General features: G+C 36.8%; 1 protein-coding gene across 5 annotated transcripts in view; it reads left to right on the forward strand.

Annotated features, from left to right (window-relative positions):
• RUNDC3B (RUN domain containing 3B) overlaps positions 1-20,298 on the forward strand; it is a 104,242-nt gene that overhangs the window by 945 nt on the left and 82,999 nt on the right. For all 5 annotated transcript variants that reach the window (XM_059712209.1, XM_059712212.1, XM_059712214.1 and 2 more), the window contains exon 2: positions 13,492-13,607. In XM_059712209.1, the coding sequence (XP_059568192.1) occupies positions 13,492-13,607 (116 nt within the window). The remainder of the gene's footprint in view (positions 1-13,491; positions 13,608-20,298) is intronic.

Here is a 20,298-nt window from a genome sequence, read left to right on the forward strand (position 1 = left end):
AAATCAGTGTGCATTCCGTGCTTGTTTTGTCTTGTTTACATATATTAAGTCATTTCATGCCGCAGATCTTGAGTGCCTGCTACATGCCAGCGTGTGTGTGTGTGTGTGTGTGTGTGTGTGTGTGTGTGCGTGCGCTTTCTCCCCACTTTAAATTGCGGCGCTAGTGCTGTGTCTGCAGTTGTTAGCAAGAGTGGGACTGTGGAGGATACCTATACCTAGGCTACGTTTCAATGGTTTATTCCAACTTCTGCCTTTCCTTACATGTTTTCTAGTTATAAGTGTAGTATTCCTTTACTCTACAAAATATAGAGACATAAAAGGAATAATTACCAGTACTATTTATTAAAGGAATTACTATCTGCGAAAGGAATATTTACTGCCTACAATAACTTATTTTTAATATGCTGATACATTTTCTTTAAGTCTTATTTATGAGTAGTAAAAAAATTGAAGTCCTAAGCATCCATTTCTTAGGAACTTCTTTGAACGATTAAGTTACTTTAAATTTACTGTACTTGGTTCAGTAAAACCCCTCATCAGCCTTCGATAATCGTCTAAGAATCAAAGATGATGAAACCTTTTCCTCCTTTGCAGTTTATATCTATATTTTTCTTTTTCTTTGTGAAAAAAAATGTGTTTAGCATCTTAGGCCAAATATAGATATTTATACTAGGATGTATATTTAATAATTTTGAGAGACTTTTTGTTTTTAACTTGGACTGTTACAAATGTTCACCTTTCTAGCAGGAAGACCTGCCTCACTGACTATTAAAGGCACTGGGGTTGCAAACAGTAAAATTATATGAAATCTTTTAAATGTACCATTTTGTGCAGTCTAGGATGCAACCTTTTGAAGAAGATAGGCTGTATTAAAGTTTTTAAACTTAGGAAAATATTTTTTTAAGTTAGGTAGATAGAACAATTTTCTTACCTTTATTTCACAGCTATTAAAAGGAATTAGTTTTTTTAAAAAGAGGATGGTCTCAAGCAAGTTCCAACATATGCAGTGCTTCTTGGGCTAATGTATTTCATAAAAGCTTCATCAGAGTTAACCTTCACAGGACAGCAACCTTGTCTGCTTTTTGCTGAGTCTTTTAAAAAAAAATTCTTTCTACTATATATAGCATATGACTCTCAGCAAATATTTATTGAATTAATAAATTCAGTGGTTGGTACTATTCCCTTTGCTTCTCCATTTTTGTCTGGTTTTAGGTCATTTAATGTTCATTTGCTCCCTCTTCAGATGCAGTTTAGGCGAAGACAGGGACTTGTATCTCAACCTCATTTAAATTATATTTTAATTTTAAGAAATTTCAGTCATTTCTCACTGATTTGTGTGGATTACTTTCTGAGCTAGCTGTATTTTTTTATTTGAATAATTATTCTTTTCTACTGTGAAACAAACATAATTGCTACTTTAGTTACAGTTTACACATAACCTTAGTATTGTACCTAAAATAAGTTTCAATTTCTGGCTAAGATTTCAACCTTTGTATTTAATTATGTGGATAATATTATTAAGGCTGTTCTTTATGTCCAAATAGTTGATGGTGCATATAAATTATCATCCATGTCTAGTAAGGAGATCTCTTTGATAGGCTTTGTCTAAAAGGCTTTTACTTTTTAGAAAAAAAGTCACTGTAGGTCATTTGGCTGTTTTAAATGGCCCCACTTAAAGTTCAGCAAAATGAAAAAATCAATATTGATGTGTTTCTGTTGCTTTTCTCTGCTTTTCAGAGTTGCCAAACTCTGAGTATCTCATCCATCTCTAGTAATGAGTTTATGTCTTCATTTTTACATATCAAATCCGAGGTGGTTTGATATTTACATTGGGAAGTTGGTTTAATGGAAATATAATTGAGTTCTAAGTTTACTTTTCTTTAAATAATTGTATGTCTTTTAACAAGCCATGCAACCTTCCCATTTTCCAGTTTTCTCGTGTGTAAAATAACCTTGGACTAGATCATTGCTAACCTTCAATGACAGCCCTAAAATTAAAAAAGTAACCTTCAAGCAAAGTGTGTTCATATTTGTTTTTGAATTTCTCTAAATATGAGCAAGGTAATGGTAGGCATATGTTTAATGGTAGATAGATCAGCCATGTGCCTTTTTGTCTATAAACAGAAACATTTTATTTTGTAATTCTCTAATGATGTTCTGGAAAAATTGAACAGTTTACAAAGCCAAACCAAGTAAAACAACCCCTTGCACACACACTACCATTCTTGTGTATCTATTCATACTTTGAAAGTAATGTTTTTCCTTACTCCTTAAACAATTTAGGCGTACTCTCTATTTAGGTTTAAAACGTTATTATATAATCACACACTTCTTTAGGCTTAAAAACATCTCACAGAAGAACAGTATTACCAGAGCTCACTTTCCCTTTCTATCAGGGGCTGAGGCTGTGTTTCCCCTCCGGGGCCTGGAGCTGAAACACTGACTCCCGGGAGCAGACCAGACGAGAGCAGAGCTGTCTGGCTGGAAAGGGGCCTCGCTCTGGGGCTTCCTGGCCCCAGGACCTCCGCACAGAGCTGTTCCATAGCCATGCTGTTCCCATAGTCCTGATGGATCTCAGTTGAGCTGTTTGCACTGAGTAAAGTTTCCTTCTTCACCCCACCCCAAGTTGGAGATTCCTGTTGGCATTGACTTGGTGCCAGTAACCATTGGCTGACAGTTGTAATCATATTTTAGTGCAGCTGTGGGCAAACTACGGCCCGTGGGCCGGATACGGCCCGTTTGAAATGAATAAAACTAAAAAAAAAAAAAAGACCGTACCCTTTTATGTAATGATGTTTACTTTGAATTTATATTAGTTCACACAAACACTCCATCCATGCTTTTGTTCCGGCCCTCCGGTCCAGTTTAAGAACCCATTGTGGCCCTCGAGTCAAAAAGTTTGCCCACCCCTGATTAAAGAATCTTTAGGGTTCTTTCTGTATAGTACCATGTCATATGCAAATAATGAGTTTTGCTTCTTCCTTTGCAATTTGGATGCCTTTTATTTATTTTTTCCTTGTCTGATTTCTGTGGCTAGTGAAGGTCACTTTTTAGAACTACTTGAACAGTACCTGCAGCCTGCCCTCCCTCTCCCTCCTCCCCGCCCCCCGCACCCCCTCTGCAGGTCCTGCTGGGGACACCATGGGCAGGTGGACCTCCAAGGCACCAACAGGAGCTGGGCAGGGTTTGGTGGTAGAACCATGAGGACAGGACAGGGATGGGGGCACAGTCTGGGGGCTGGCATGAAGGCTGTGGGTCCTGCTGTCCAGAGGCCCAGTCACCACAGCACCCCCATCAAGTGAGCTATATCTGGAGTATTTCATTTTGGGAGATGCTAATGTAAATGGCATGTGTTTTTCATGTCAAATTCCACTTGTTTGTTGCTGGTATAGAGGAAAGTGGAAAAAACCCCAATATTGCTATACTTTGAACTTTAGAATTGGGTTGTTTGATTAGGTAGGATCATGGGATTGGATGGAATTGAGCTGAAGTTTGGTTCATTGTGATTGTATATGTAGTTATTTCATGAGGTATTTTCAGTGCAAATTTATATATTGTAGACTAAAAATATCTGGGTGATATTTATCTCAACAAATAAGTACAGTTTTATCATATTTTTCACAGATTGTGTGGAGAGAAAATAGGTCATTTGAGGCATCTAAATATCCTACACTCAATTCTGAAATATTCATAGATTGACTTTGGTTCTATATGCCAACTAGTATTATTTTCCCTGCATTTTCTCTTCATTTAGAACTTTGAAAAATTAAATTTTAAAGCCCTTCAGGCATTTTCTAAAACCTTCATTCTTCATAGAAAATCAGGTATTATTCATTTTTTTCTGTTATTTTCAAGCTTCATAGGTTATTGAAAAGCTTATATATTCTTTTGATTTTAGTTCTTTTGACAGAATTAAAATCTAAATTCTCTTTCTATAGCTTAACATTGTTTTATGAGGACAATATTAAAATGTATATATTTAAGTATGTATGCATACCAGTTTTAAAAATAAAATTTGTTAAACTCTTAAATTAATACTTAAAGAGAAACTCCCCTCACAAAGTCATAATTTTCTTGTCTTGTGGCTAGAGGACTAATGAGTGATTTAAGACGATAGTGTGATGAGCTAAGCAGAGTGGAGACAAATGATGATTTTAAAAATAAACTACTTTTAATGACAGTTACATAGTTGTTCTTAGTTTTCTATTGGTCAGGATATTATTTCATAACTTGAATGTTATTTCAAATAACAGAAACACCTAACATTTCCAGTGTAGTCAGAGAATCAAGTGTTCATATTTTCCATGTAACTAAGGTTTGAGTTAAGCTTAAAATTCTTCCTTCAACTATAGTGCTTTACTCAGCATTTATTGTGCAGTACAGTCTTCTATATAACTGCAGCTTCCAATTTAAGTGTTCAGATTTAAACCACAGTAAACAATAATATTTTAAGCATTTTGGATGAGTTGCTTTTAGAAAAGAATTACCCATTTTTCTACCCTCTTTAAAAAGACTGCATAGTACAATATAACCTTTGTTGATAATCTTACTCTTGGCCTGTTTCTATGAATATGTTCTGTGCAGTGGCAGCTCTTGGAGATTCTCAAGATACATAGAGCTTTTTGCTATATGACCCCAAAAGATTGTTTGGAATTCATCTGCTTTTGCATATGCTATCTCTTCCTACCACGTTAGCTGTTATTTCTTACAATTCTGCCTGTATCTAACAGCTCTTTTCTTTCTGCTTGCTCCATCCTGGGTTTCCATCCTGACTTGCTCATTATGATTGGTTGTGAATTAGGAAAGCAGATAAGTAAATTTATCATGTGTTAAAAAAAAAGCACCCAGAGGCCTGAGTTCAGTGAGTGAGCTTTAGCACTCTGAACTTCTTAACATTCTGGTTGCTGAATAATCAGAAAAAAGTCTGTTCCTCTGTTTGAACTTGGTGGATGAAGTGCAGGAATATGAAAAGTTACTGCATTTTATTGGTGATATAATCCTTTAAGTTACTTTAAATTCAGTGACTTACTCTTCTTGTTACTATTTGCTTTAGTATGCCTCATAAGACTTCATACCTTGGCTACAGTGAATTAATATTTTTGGATAAAACTCTGTCATGCTCAATGTAATAGAACTTTGGCTTGGGACTTGGATCAACATTAGTTATGTTGTTTGGAGCAGGTTCAGTATTTTGAAGGATTCTTAGAGTTGTAATAGTAGGTGTCCACAATGGAGGTAGGGTGATCAGCTTCTCAGGTGCTGGTCCTAGGTAGGCGTTACAATATTCACAGAAGGTCATTATCTCTTCCCCTAGCTAAAACTGGGTCCATATTCAAATGACAACAGAGAATAGGTGTCCCCTACACATTTTCTAGAAGGTATTGTCTTAACTTCACTGCTGATGGATAAATGTCAGAAGCTCAGTTGAGAGATAAGATATTCAAGGAAGAATATGTGAAACTTATCCACTCTTGTAAGACTGAGGTCTTACAGGCTTATAAAATATACTAGAAGCCCATTGCATGAAGATTCGTGCAATAGGCCTTCCTTCCCCTGGCTGCTGGCACCGGTTTTCCTCTGGCACCCGGGGCCCAGGCCTTTGGTCTGGCCTCAGTGGAGAAGCCAAGCCTCTTCAGTCTTCACTCTTCAGTCTTCACTCTTCACTCCAGCAGGAGCCTTCAGTCTTTGCTCCATGCCTGCATATGCAAATTAACCGCCATATTTGTTGGGTTAATTTGCATAGTCTCTCTGATTGGCTGAAGGGTGTACTAGAGTGACAGCAATTTGCATGTTTCTCTTTTATTAGTGTAGACTAGAGGCCCGGTGCACAAAAATTTGTGCACTCGGGGGAAAAGGGGGGTCCCTCAGCCTGGCCTGTGCCCTCTCGCAGTCTGGGACCCCTCAGGGGATGGGGCTGGCTTAGACCCGCTCCCCGGGGGATTGGGCCTAAGATGGCAATCAGACATCCCTCTGGCAGCCCGGCAGCCCTCGGGGGATGTCCACTTGCCAGCAGGGAGCAGGCCTAAACTGCAGTCGGACATCCTTAGCGCTGCTGAGGAGGCAGGAGAGGCTCCCACATCCACCACTGTACTGGCAGCCATCAGCCTGGCTTGTGGCTGAGCAGAGCTCCTCCCATGTGAGAGCGTCCTGACCACCAGAGGGCAGCTCCTGCATTGAGCGTCTGCCCTCTGGTGGTCAGTGTGTGTCATAGTAACCAGTCATTCCCAGTCTTTCTGCTGTTAGGGTCAGTTTGCATATTACCCTTTTACTACATAGGATAGAGGCTTGGTGCACGGGTGGGGGCTGGCTGGTTTGCCCTGAAGGGTGTTCCGGATCAGGGTGGGGCTCCCACTTGGGTGCCTGGCCAGCCTGGATGAGGGGATGATGGCTGTTTGCAGCTGGTCACACACCCTTCAGGGTGGGGGTCCCCACTGGGGTGCCTGGCCAGTCTGGGTGAGGGGCTGAGGGCCGTTTTCAGGCTGGCGGGTGACTGAAGCTCCCAACCTCTCCTTTTTTTCTTTTTTATTCTGGGATTTATTTACCTTCTATAGCTGTCACTGGAGCTGAGAGCCAGCTTTAGCTCTGAGGCTCGGCTTCAGCTCTGAGACCTCGGCTGCTGAAAGCAGGTATCTGGGTTTGTTTGACTTCTATAATTGAAACACTGTTGCAACTCCAGCTCTGAGGCCCGGCTGGCTGAAAGCAGGTTTCTGGGGTTTGTTTAGCTTCTATAATTGCAACATTGTTTCTTAGAGTGCAGCTCAGAGCTGGGCGGTGGCAGGCGGGGAACCTTGGCTTCCTCCTTCACTGGAGCAAGCAAGCCTCCTGTTCGCTTCAGCTGCCTGGCTGTCGGCCGCCATCTTGGTTGGCAGTTAATTTGCATATCACCTTGATTAGCCAATGGGAAGCGTGTTGGAGGTACGGTTAATTACCATGTTTGTCTATTATTAGATAGGATGTTTGGGTCAGTCCAAATCATCCAAGAGCAGCTGGATATATAGACTGCATTGATTCACACTCTCCTGTCCCCATTGCTTTTGCCCAGTTGTGCATTGGTAAGATTACATCCGCCTACATTGAGGGTCATCAGAAGAAGCAATCACAGAGGGTCTTCTTGAAGTTGTTGTCAAGAAAATTGTTTATTATGTCAGAAAGTATCTTCTTCTGTGAATATTTCTGTGAGAAACATCTGTCTTATTTTAATGCCAATAATTGTATCTCTAGGCAATTGCTTTATTTATATCTACTGAACCCAAATGAATGTATAAATAACAACTTCTCTTCTTCTCATGCAGCTGTTAGAAATTTTAGTGTTAAATCTGTGGCCAACCCCTAAAACTGATATCAATTATCATAGTAATATATTTACCCTATTCTAGCTATAATGTAGAGGGAAATGAAAAATGTAAAACATTTATTTAGTACACTGTAATTTAAAACATTAGAAATATTGACAAAGTTTCTTCTTTGGAAAAAACTTATCAAGAACAGTTTGAACACTGCTATACATCTGAAACTAATAAATAATAAAAAAATTAAGAGTAGTTTGAATAGTGCTTTCCTTCTTCTCATTGTATAACTTAATATATGGAATAAGCATATTTTCATGCCATGACAAATGGACATATTCCCTTCTAGGTTTAAATCAGTTTTCAACACTTTATCCTTTGCACTTTCAAAGTTGTGAAAATCTCTCAGAGGCCCAATACTGTGAAGTGGTTTGTCGATGTCTCTTCCTTTGGGACATCTTCATCCTTTCGTCACAACCACTTTACTCATTTATGTTTGCCTTTAATAAGTTTCTCTGGCTGCATATCTAAATGATCTTGAACAGAAGAAGCAGTGTCATTATTCCCATGATCAACTATTTCTTCCATAACTCCATTTGTGTCTGATTCAAATTTCACTTCTAGCATTATCACTTTCCATTTCTCTGCCATGTTTTCATCTTTGTTGGCCCATCACTCATCAATAATTCATTTTCATGAAACAACATGTGGGTTTATCACCAGGAGACCAGAAGACAACACAGCTATAGGCTTTGATTTCTGTGCATGAACTAATAACAGGTGCAAAGTGACCAGTCCTAGACAGACTATGAAAAAAGTAATGTGATTGATCACTGATCAAGACCTATATTTGTTATTCACATGTGATCCTCTAACTAGAGAGCTAGCAGCATTTTATGCAATTACTCACAGTTAACATATTATAGTATTCTAATAGAAACCATGTTGTTATGAGACTGTTATTATTTAATTGTAGTAACTGAAATTAGTGCATATTGGAACTGTGCCAAGTATGGACTGACTTATTTATTAATTACAAACAAAATAAACCCATTACTTGTTAGCATAGATAATATATTTTAATGAGAACTATTATTTTCCAAAATAACAAAAATGGCAAGAATAGCACTGCTTTACATCTTTGCAAATATCTTTAATCTTGTGTTTAATAGAAGATAACTAGATTCTCATATCTGCTTCTGCTTTCAGTCTATTCTGATATATACCATGTAGTCTCTGGAAAACTCCAAAATATGCTTGGTAAAAAATGAGACCCAAAAAAGCAAACAATGTCTTATAATTGTTAAGAAAATAATTTTGACCTTTCAGACCTCTGAAAGGGCCTGGGTCGAAGAGTACACCTTGCGATTCTTTGTATACAATGAAATCACTTTTATCTTATACAAATAGAATGATAGTAATTATATATCCTTGAGAAAATAATTACTCAGATAATTTTCAGTCTTATTTGGTTCTGACAAATAACCTTGACTAAGAAAAGTTGAGATAGTAACATGTAGTTAAACAATAATCCATCTGTAACAACAGCTGGAGTTCAGTGGAGGAAGCTGTTACATAAAAGGAAAAAAAAAACCCTAGGAAGTAACATTGATGAAGTTGTTCTCTTGTACCAGAAACATAGTTAATTTAGATGAAATGCATGACTAAATGAATAGAAATAAAATGGTAAACAGAAGCCAGATTAAAAAGGGGCTTGAAAACTTATTTTTATTTCTTATGTCCATTTCACCAGAAAAATGTTGCACATCCTCAGCAAACTTTGAGGATACTACACCAGAAAAACGTTGCAAATCCCCAGAAAACTTTGACTGTCCCCATCAAACTTTTTAAGTATGATGTTCTTGTCCAGTAAGATATAAATTTTTAGGAAAAGTGTTCCTAAAATGAATAAACAAAAACCACACATCTTCACCTCCACCTTTGACCTAAATGGAAGGAAACTTCTGAATGTCGGAGTGTTTCTCTATAATCTTTATTCGATGGAATTGAATAGGAAAAGCTGACTCTGCAATCACAAAGAGGAGGAACGTACTGCTTTAGAAAATCACAGTATCTCAGATATTAATCTACATTGGTGAAATAAACCGAAATTATATTTAAAAAGATAAAACTAACAAAGTGCTTATTTCATCAAAAGAGCTAGGTTAGAATTCAGCCACCTATAACAGTCTGATGAAATTTTAGTCACTACTGTCCTTCAGGACTAATACAAAATTACCTAACAAATTATCTACTTTGTAAAATGCAATAGCCGTGGAGAGTAACACATACATTTCTGTAGGATCCAGAGCCATATACAGATCATTAAGTAGTCAATAAAATAAGAGTCTTTTTTCATCATGTTATCAGTAGTTTATATTTCTATAGAAGACAATATCTGCATGACAAAAACCCAAGATGGTGAGTCTCAGAATGCTAAATTACTTTTAACTCAAACTCTCCCTAAAAACTAAAACAAAAGCAAAATCCAAATATCACAAAGCACATCATTACACACAATTTCTGTTATTTCCAAGCAGAAAGATATTTTCAGGGTGAAAAAGCAGTTTAAATAATTTGTAATATATCAAAGCGAATAATGCAGAAAAAGAATATTTCTCAGCTTTGTTTCATCAATTATACCCTGTTCTCTTGCCAACACAAACCTAAATTTCAGAAGGTGAATTAGATCCTTAAGTCTAGCTAGCCAAGTCTTCCCACTCACCACTTCTCTAGAATCGTGTAGCTAGCTCCATAATTCCAGAATCTTTTTGTCCATAACACAGTAAGCTAAGATGTGCTATAAAAACCAAATCTGTAAAATGAATTTTAATACATTTAAAAAATATCACACAGATGCTGAGCTATTTCCTGATAATGATGATGTTAATATTAGTCATCTATTTCTTAAAAAGGACTGGTTTTCAAATAATAAAATGATAATTTGATGAATGTCTAAAAATACCAAATCAAGTCTAAGTAATAGCTTTTACATAAGAACTTGAAAAATATAAAAATTCCACAAAAGGGTCTTATAGTGAAGTGCACTTCTTTTTTAATAAATATTTTTAATTTTTCAATTAGAGTTGATGTACAATATCATATTAGCTTCAGGTACACAACTCAGTGATTAGAGATTATATAACTTACTAGAGGCCTGGTGCACGAAATTCATACGGGGGGGGGGGTGGTCCCTCAGCCCGGCCTGCACCCTCTCCAATCCGGGACCCCTCAGGGGATATCCGGGTCTGCTGGCTCCTAACTGCTCACCTGCCTGCCTGATTGCCCCTAACCACTCTGCCTGCCTGCCTGGTCACCCCTAACTGCCACTCCCCTGCTGGCCTGGTTGCCCCTAACTGCCCTCTTCTGCCAACCTGGTCACCGCTAACTGCCCTCTCCTGCTGGCCTAATTGCCTTTTACTGCCCTCCCCTGCCAGCTTGGTAGCCCCTAACCACCTCTGCCTTGGCCCCCGCCACCATGGCTTTGTCTGGATGGATGTCTGGAAGACGTCCGGTCTCATTAGCATGTTACCCTTTTATTAGTGTAGATGAAGTGATCACTCCAATAAATATAGTCTCCATCTGACACCATACATAGTTATTACAATATTATTTTTTAATCCTCTCCTGAGAACATTTCCATTTATTTTTAGAGAGAGTGAAAGAGAGAGGGAAAGACAGAGAGGAATATTAATGTAAGAGAAACACAGGGCCTGGGCTGGGGAGGACCCTGCAAATGAGATCCATGCCCTTGACCAGAATCGAACCCAGGACCCTTTGGTCCATAGGCTGATGCTCTATCCACTGAGCCAAACTGGCTAGGGCTACCATATTGTTGACTATATTCCCTATGCTGTACTTAACATCCCCATGACTATTCTGTAACTACCAACTTGTACTTCTTAATCCCATCAACTGTTACACCCATTCCTACACCCCCTTCCCATCCGGCAGCCATCAAAATATTCTCTGTACCTATAGGCATCCTCTTTGTGATTTGCCTGTTCATTTGTTTTTTAGATTTTATAAGTGAAAGCATATGGCATTTGTCTTTTCCTGTCTGACTCATTTCACTCAGCACAATACCCTCTGGGTCCATCCATGTTGTTGCTGATGGGGAGATTTACTGATTATTTATTGCTCAGCCATATTTTATTGTATATATGCACTACTACTTCTTTATCCACTCATCCATCAGTGGACATTTAGATTGCTTCCATATCTTGGTTATTGTAAATAATGCAGCAATGAACATATGAATGCATATGTCTTTTCAATTTAGTGTTTTGGATTTCTTTGGGTAAATACCCAGAAGTGGAATTGCTGGGTCCTTCTTTGTCTCTTATTATAGCTTTTTTTTTTAAAGTCTATTTTGTCTGGTATAAGTATTGCTACTCCAGCTTTTGTTTGTTCATTTGCTTCTATTTTCATAAAATATCTTTTCCCATCTCTTTACTTCCAGTCTCTGTGTGTCTTTCAATCTGAAGCAGTCTCTTGTAGACTGTATATGTAAGGATCTTGTTTTGTTATCCATTCAACCACCTATGTTTTTCGAATGGAACATTTAACCCATTTGCACTTAAAATAATTGTTGACACACATGTTTTTATTGCCATTTTATTATTCATATTTTTAATCTTTTTTCTTCTTCTTAAAAAAGACTTTTTAACAGTTTTTTGTAATTCTGGTTTGGTGGTGATAAACTCCTTTAGCTTTCTATTGTCTGGGAAGCTCTTTACATGTCCCTTGATTCTAAATGATAACTTTGCTGGGTAGAGTAATCATGGTTGTAGGTCCTGCTGTTCATCACTTGAATATTTCATGCCAATTCCTTCTGGCCTGCAAAGTTTCTGTTGAGAAATCAGCTGACAGTCTTATGGGAACTCCCTTGTACGTAACAAATTACTTATCTCTTGCTACTTTGAAGATTCTTTCTTTATCTTTAACATTTTAATTCTGATGTGTCTTGGTGTGGGCCTCTTTGGGTTCATCTTGTTTGGGATTCTCTGCACTTTCTGAACTTGTATGTCTATTTCCTTCTCCAGATTAGGGAAGTTTTCTGTCATTATTTTTCAAATAGTTTTTCAATTACTTGCTCTCTTTTTTCTTTCTGGCACCCCCAAGATGTTAATGTTGGTACACTTGATGTTCCCAAAGTTTCCTTAAAATGTCCTCATTTTTAAAAATTCTTTTTTCTTTTTGCTGTTCTGATTGGGTATTTTATACTTTCTTATCTTCCAAATCACTTATTTGATCCTCTGTTTCATCTCCTTTACTGTTGATTCTTTGTAATATATTTTTCAATTTCATTCATTGCCCTGAAGGAATTTATATTTTAATAAGATAAAGATAGACAACACAAATAATGGCAGTAGGATAAATTGTAATTGTCTCTGGAGGGAGATACAAACAAAATATTAGTTTGCTAGGAATATGTTGCAGGGGTCCTCAAACTTTTTAAACAGGGGGCCAGTTCACTGTCCCTCAGACCGTTGGAGGGCCAGACTATAGTTTAAAAAAAAAACTATGAACAAATTCCTATGCACACAGCGGCGGCAAAAACACCCGGCGGGCCAGATAAATGTTTTCGGTGGGCCGCATGTGGCCCGCGGGCCGTAGTTTGAGGACCCCTGTGTTAGAGGATAATCCTTCACTGAAGCGATGTTATCTGAATGGAGTCTTGGAAAATGTGTTGATTTTTGGCAGTCAGAAATAAGATAAAGGACATTCTGATGAGAGGAAAAAGTATAGCATACTTTACATATTTTTAAGTCTCCCTATTTATAGCTCATAAAAACTTTGGATCTACATATCATGAACACTGACATCAAAGTTTATTAAATGTTGTACTTCGAAACTCTTGAAAGCATTTTGGTCTGATGCTCAAATTTCTTACAAGTAGTGTCATAGCTTTCAAGTATTTTGGAGTTAATAATTTAGGTCATTTTTTAAATTCTGATTTTAATAACTGTGAGGACAGTGGCTTAGTATAATCAACAGATAGTAAATATATAAATGAAAAGCCTGATATTTCTGTAAATGTTTCTATTTACACAGTGAATTTGAATAGAGGAAGTTTTCAAAATATATAATCTTATAAAGTATTTCTCTAATACCTCCCCAAATTGCTTTCTTCCTGTTTTTGCTACTTGGGTGAATAAATCAACTCTGCTTAAAAGCAATAATAATCTCCTTTTTTTCATAGGTTTTCTGTAAAGACCCTGATTGATCGGTCCTGCTTTGAGACAATTGATGATTCTTCTCCTGAATTTAATAATTTTGCAGCTATTTTGGAACAGATTCTAAGTCACCGGCTAAAAGGTAATAGCACAAGTGTATTATTTATCTCCCAACAGCTCTCTTTTTAATAAGCTTGAAGTTTTAGAAATGATACAGTCTGGTGTGATTTAGATAGCAACCATGCCAAATCATGAGAAGCATAAAAGTGATTTTAGAATGCATAATCTTTTGGCCTATGTTCCTGGGAAAGAATCTCTGTTCTCAGATGTGTATCCATTTCTAGGATGGATTAAAAATACTGAATGTGTACTTTGAAACTCATAGTCATAGTAAACTGTGATTCATTAGATTTTTTCATTAGAAAAAGAACATACGTGCAATAAAATAAGTCAGTATAAGAATTTATAAGAAAAAGGTTAAATAATGTCCTTAGCCTATTAGCTCTCCATTACCAATTGCAGATGTTAATAGAGTATGTAACTTCCATAAATTTACTATAATGAAGATTACTTTAAAATGTTTTGTTCTTTTGTTGTGAAATGTGTTTAATGAACATACAGAAAAGTACATACAATATATGGTTGATTATGGAAATAATTATAAATTCCCAATCTCCCACTCCCCTCTACCCACACTCTAAGATACTCTTACATGATCACACCCATATTCCTTTCCCCAGCGTAATCATTATCCTGATCTGAAGAGTGATCATTTCTTTGCCCTTGTGTGGTTCCCAGAACCCCTTTTCCTATATGAAGTTGGGATATTTACATACATGTTCATGAATGAGAATGACTTATAATTTTTTTCCTGTTGTCTTTGTTGGGTTTTGATATCAAGGTTTTGCATAAAATAAGCTAAGGAGTATTGCCTCTCTGTCTATGTTTTGGATGAGTTGTGTGAGAATGATCTGTTACTGAAAGTTTAACAGAATTTTCTGGTAGAGCCTCTTGGGCTTTAAAATTTTTTTCTTACATGTATATTTTTTACTATCATTATAAAAAACTACTCATTCAAGCTTTTTAATGTCATGATACTATTCGGGTTTGGAGAATTACAACTTTATAAAAATTAGGTTGGTCATAAGTCATGTTCTTTTAACATTATATAGCCTTACTAATTTTTAAAAATTGACTTGAATCAATTACCAACACAGTGGTATATTAAAATCTCTGAGATAGTGGATTTCTCTATTTCTCCTTATAGATCTGTAAATATTTCCTTTGTCTTTGAGACCATACCCTTAAGCACATAGAAATTTAAATTTATTAAGACTTCTTGATAAATTGAAACTTTAATCACTATAAAGTGACTCTTTTTTTACTTTTTTTGGTATTAAAGTTCATTTTGTCTGCTCTTAATATAAATAAATAGGCATTTTTTGTGTTTAATATAAAAATAATGAGTATATTAATTGCCACATGCAAGGAGCAGAGTCACTTTCTATAAGTAATTAAAATAAAAGCTTAAAATAAAAGGTAGCCCATCTTTAAAGATTAGTAGATGGTATTTTAATCAATTTACAAAGAATCATCTAGGCATTAAATTTGATTGCTTAATCTCTGCTTCATTAAACTCTGAAAAAGTTTTAGCAGTAAGTAGGTTAAAAAGAGGTATGTGAAAAGAAATGCTCTACTTTGGTTTTCTTAAAATAAATCCATAAATACATTTATGTCAAAAACATAAATCTCAAAATTTAAAAGGGAAGATAGGAGCTATATTCTTTCAGAGTTATAAAATATTTTTAATTAAAAATATAGATCTAAACTATAGCTGATAATAGCAAGATATCTATATAAAAGCCTAAGTGACAGTTAGGACCAAACAAACCGGATGACTGGAACGACTGGTCGACCAGTCACTATGATGCGTGCTGACCACCAGGGGGTAGACGCTCAATGCAGGAGCTGTCCCCTGGTGGTCAGTGTGCTCCCACAGCCAACCTCCCATGGGCCCTCCCCCCGGCTGCGGCCCCCATGTTAGGCCTCGATCGCTGGCCAGGCTAAGGGACCCCACTCGTGTACGAATCTGTGCACTGGGCCTCTAGTTATATAGAATAAATATTAGTAAGAATAATAATTTATTACATTAATTCTGTAATCTAGTCTTCCTAAAGGAAACTTGATCATTAGATGTTTTCAAAGTCTTTATTATCTTTACAATATTAATGGCATAGTTTCAAATCAGTACTCTGTTTTGGTAATATAACTTATGAGAGTCTCAAATTTAATCTAAAGGTTCTATTCTCGGCTTTTTGATGTTAAAATAAACAAGTTTTACTATGAGTACTTATTAAATCACAGTTTAGCAGTCCTGTGGGTTTGTGAAAAAGGGTTGAATTTAATTACATAGAGAAACAAAATCTGAATTCAGTCGGCCCTTTGCAGTTTAAAAGGTGGTCCATATAATCACTAATGCTTTTCTATTAGAAGTTGGTTATTTTGCATTTAAAAATGGTTACTTTTTTCTTATGTTTGCTGTTCTGTATTTCTTAAATTTTCTGTCATTAATATATTACCTTTTATTAAAAAGTTTTTTTAAAGCAAAGGATATGAGAGTATTTTAAAAAATATATATTTTATTGTTTTTTTTACAGAGAGGAAGGGAGAGGGATAGAGAACTAGAAACATCAATGAGAGAGAAACATCGATCAGCTGCCTCCTGCACACCCCCTACTGGGGATGTGCCTGCAACCAAGGTATATGCCCTTGATCGGAATTGAACCTGGGACCCTTCAATCCGCATGCCGACGCTCTATCCACTGAGCCAAACCGGTTAGGGCGATATGAGAATATTTTGAGATACTGCCATGGTTTCTATGTTGTGTGGTGATTATATTTTTATATTTTATTTATAAATTTATAAATGATACCTGACTAAAAAACACATGTAATATATAGAGCCTGATGTTTCTAATGTTCACAAGTTGTTGTTTTTGAATCGGAAGATCTTAATTCCTGTGATATACCATTTAACATATGATTGATGCATTCACAAAATACATAAACAACTATCAACAGAAAACAATTAGGTCACGTTGAGATATCCATGCTGAGTGATCAGATGGACTTTCTACAAACTGGACCCCTTCTGCACACCTGCCTGCCACCTTCTGAGTCAGGTCTCAGCAAAATATAGATCAGAGACTTTTAGAATTACGTCTAATGGTGAATGTTATTTCTGAGAAGCCAATGAGAAGCCAATGAACTAAACTGTGTTGAAAATAGAATCTCTAGTTGATTTATGATGCAAATTTCACTAGTTATAAGGCAATAAGAAAGATGATACAGTGAGATGTGTGTTAATTTTTTAAGCTATGTAAGATTAATAATTCAAAAGTTTTCTTTTTAAAAGTATATTTTTATTGATTTCAGAGAGGAAGGGAGAGGGAGAGAGAGATAGAAACATCAATGATGAGAGAGAATCATTGATGGGCTGCCTCCTGCATGACCCACACTGGGGATCAAGCCCAGGCATATGCCCTGACCGGGAATCGAACTGTGACCTTCTGGTTCAGAGGTCAACGCTCAACCACTGAGCCAAGCTGGTCAGGCAATAATTCAAAACTTTTCAAAAACATTTCCTCTGTGTGTGTGTGGGGGGGGGGGGAGGGGGATTGGGATTGAGCAAAAAAGGAAAAAAAAAAGAGGAAAAAACTCATGGACATGGACAACAGTGTGGCTATTGCCAGGTGGGTAGGGAATGGAAAGGAAAGAGGGGGTGGGAGGAGGTGGAGAGGGTATTGGGGGGATTAATGGTGATGGATGGAGACTTAACTTGGGGTGGTGAACACACAATACAGTGTACAGATGATGTGTTGTAGAATTGTGCACCTGAAACCTGTATAATGTTGTTAACCAATGTCACCCCAATAAATTCAGTAAAAAATGCTTTAGATTAAAAATTATAAAATGAAATAACATAAAAAATAAAAACATTTTCTGTAGATCAAATATTGTGGTCACTGTCATTAATGTATATATGAATCATGAAATGGTTCTGTAACTTTCAAGAGAAGGTATTTTAAAGATTTAAGTGTGTAGAGACTTACATATATTATTTCTAATTTTTTAGTGTTCTAATATGTAGCAAATAGATCTTATTTTTGGAGAAGTTACCTGATTATTTTTGGAGAAGATAGTACACTGTGTTCACTTAAACTTTAGTTATATAATTAATTTTTCTAAGTACAGATTTAAAATATATTACTTCATGGGTTTGTAAGGTTTACTTTCCTTAAGCTATTTTTTATTTTTGAAAGTGAAGAGCACTTAGTTTAATTACTAATTTTTTCCAGAGAAAGATAAAATCTAGGCACAATGTAGGCTATTCTGACAGGTAAAGTGGGGAGCTGAAACAGTTATCTGCTCCGCCCCTTAGTCCCCATTGTAGGAGCAAAGGAGGCCTTTAAAATGACCTACAGTAATCTTGTTTGCAGGGATCCTGCAGTAAAGGTGCCTTTTTTTTCTGGATTATAGCTGCAAACTAGGAGATTAATCACAGAATATAGAATTCAGAGACTCCAGGTCATCAGTTTGTTAATTTTTAAGAATTTCAATTACAGTTTACATTTAGCATTATTCTGTATTAATTTCAGATGTCCTGCATAGTGGTTAGACAGTCATGTACTTCACAGAGTGGTCCTCCCAATATTTCAGGTACCAGCTGGCTCCATACAATATTACTGACTATATTCCCTGTGCTGTACTTTACATCTCTGTGAGTCTTTTGTAGCTACCAATTTGTACTTCTTAATCCTTTCACCTTTTTTCACCCAGTTGCACCAAACTCCTTTCCCTCTGGCAACCATTAGTCTGTTCTCTATGTCTATGAGTCTATTTCCATTTTGTTTATTCTGTTCTTTAAATTCTAAATATAAGTGAAATCATTTGCTATTTTTCTTTCTCTGTCTGAGTTATTTCACTAGCATAATACCCTCTAGGTCCATCTATGCCATCGCAGAAGGTAAGATTTCATTATTTTTTACTAGTGGCCCAGTGTGCGAATTCATGTACACTGAAAGTGAATTAATTAGAAGAAATTTTTAAAAAATGTATTTTATTGATTTTTTACTGAGAGGAAGGGAGAGGGATAGAGAATTAGAAACATCGATGAGAGAGAAACATCGATCAGCTGCCTCCTGCACACTCCCCACTGGGGATGTGCCCACAACCAAGGTACATGCCCTTCACTGGAATCGAACCTGGGACCCTTGAGTCTGCAGGCCGATGCTCTATCCACTGAGCCAAACCAGTTAGGGTGAAGAAATATTTTAATATTGTTATTTGTCCTGCTCCCTGATCACCATCTCCTCCCTCTGCCGGCTGGCACCTGCGTTGGCACCACTCGCTAGCCCCGCCCCCTGCCTACTGGTCATTCCACCGTTTGATCAATTTGCATATTACCCTTTTATTATATAGGCTGCCTGAGTAGTATTCCAGTAGGTATATGTACCACAGCTTTTTTATCCACTCATCTAATGATGGGCTCTTGGATTGTTCCATATCTTAGTTATCTATAACAATAAAAGCATAATATGCTAATTAGACCGGATGTCCTTCCAGATGTCCTTCCTTCTGGATAAAGCTGCAAGAGGTGGGGGCCCAGGCAGAGGTGGCAGAAGCCCCGGGCCATGGTGGCGGCGGGTGGGGGCCAGGGCCAAGGCCCTTGCATGAATTTTGTGCATCGGGCCTCTAGTTGTAAATAATGTTGCAGTGAACGTGGAGGTACATATATTCTTACAGATAAGTGTTTTGGGTTTCTTTGGATATATCCCCAAAAGTGGAATTGCTGGGTCATAAGGCATATCTATTTTTACCTTTTTAAGGAACCTCCACACTTGTTTTCCATAATGATTCCACCAATCTCTGTTCCTACCAATAGTGCACTTTTCTCTACATCTTCGCCAATGCTTGTTATTTGTGGATTATGATTGATGATAACCATTCTGACATGTGTGAGGTGGTATCTTGTGGTTTTGATTTGCATTTTGCTAAAGATTAGTGATGATGAGCAACTTTGCATATGTCTATTGGCCATTTAGATGTCTTCTTTGGAGAAGTGTCTGTTCAGGTCTTCTTGCCACTTTTTAATTGGGTTGTTTTGTTTTTGGTTTGTTTTTCTAGTTGAGTTGTATGAGTTTTTAATAAATTTTGGATATTAACTCCTTATGGGATGTATCATTGGCGAATAGCTTCATGCATTCAGTAGGTTGTCTTTTCGATTTTGTTGATGGTTTCCCTTGCTCTGAAAAAACTTTTTAGTTTGTTGTAGCATGTTTATTTTTTCTTTTGTCTCCCTTACGCAGGAAGATAAATCAGAAGAAAATATTGCTAACAGAAGTATCTGTGATTTTATTGCCTGTGTTTTCATCTAGGAGTTTTATTATGGTTTTAGGTTTTATATTTAAGCCTTTAATCCATTTTGAGTTTATTCTGGTGTAGGAAGGTGGTCTGATTTCATTTTTTGAACTTCTATTTTAAAGCATAATCTTTCTCTCAACCCCATTTCCACCTCTTATTCTAAAAACCAGCGTAAATGCAGAATATACGGGATGTCTTGTTGATGCAAGGCAAGGAAATCAGGCATTTTGCCTGCTCAGCAGTAGTTGCACCCCCTGACCTGCTTTCTGGAACTCCACAGCACCATTTCAGTTAGCACCACAGATAATAGACTAAGTGTCACTACTCTAGTCTCTCTCCTACTGAAGCAATCCATTTACTGATATTTCTTACTGGTGGATATGCGGTTGTTGTTTAAATACTTCTGATAT

Source organism: Myotis daubentonii, chromosome 10 (assembly GCF_963259705.1).
Source record: "Myotis daubentonii chromosome 10, mMyoDau2.1, whole genome shotgun sequence".
Classification (NCBI taxonomy): domain Eukaryota; kingdom Metazoa; phylum Chordata; class Mammalia; order Chiroptera; family Vespertilionidae; genus Myotis; species Myotis daubentonii.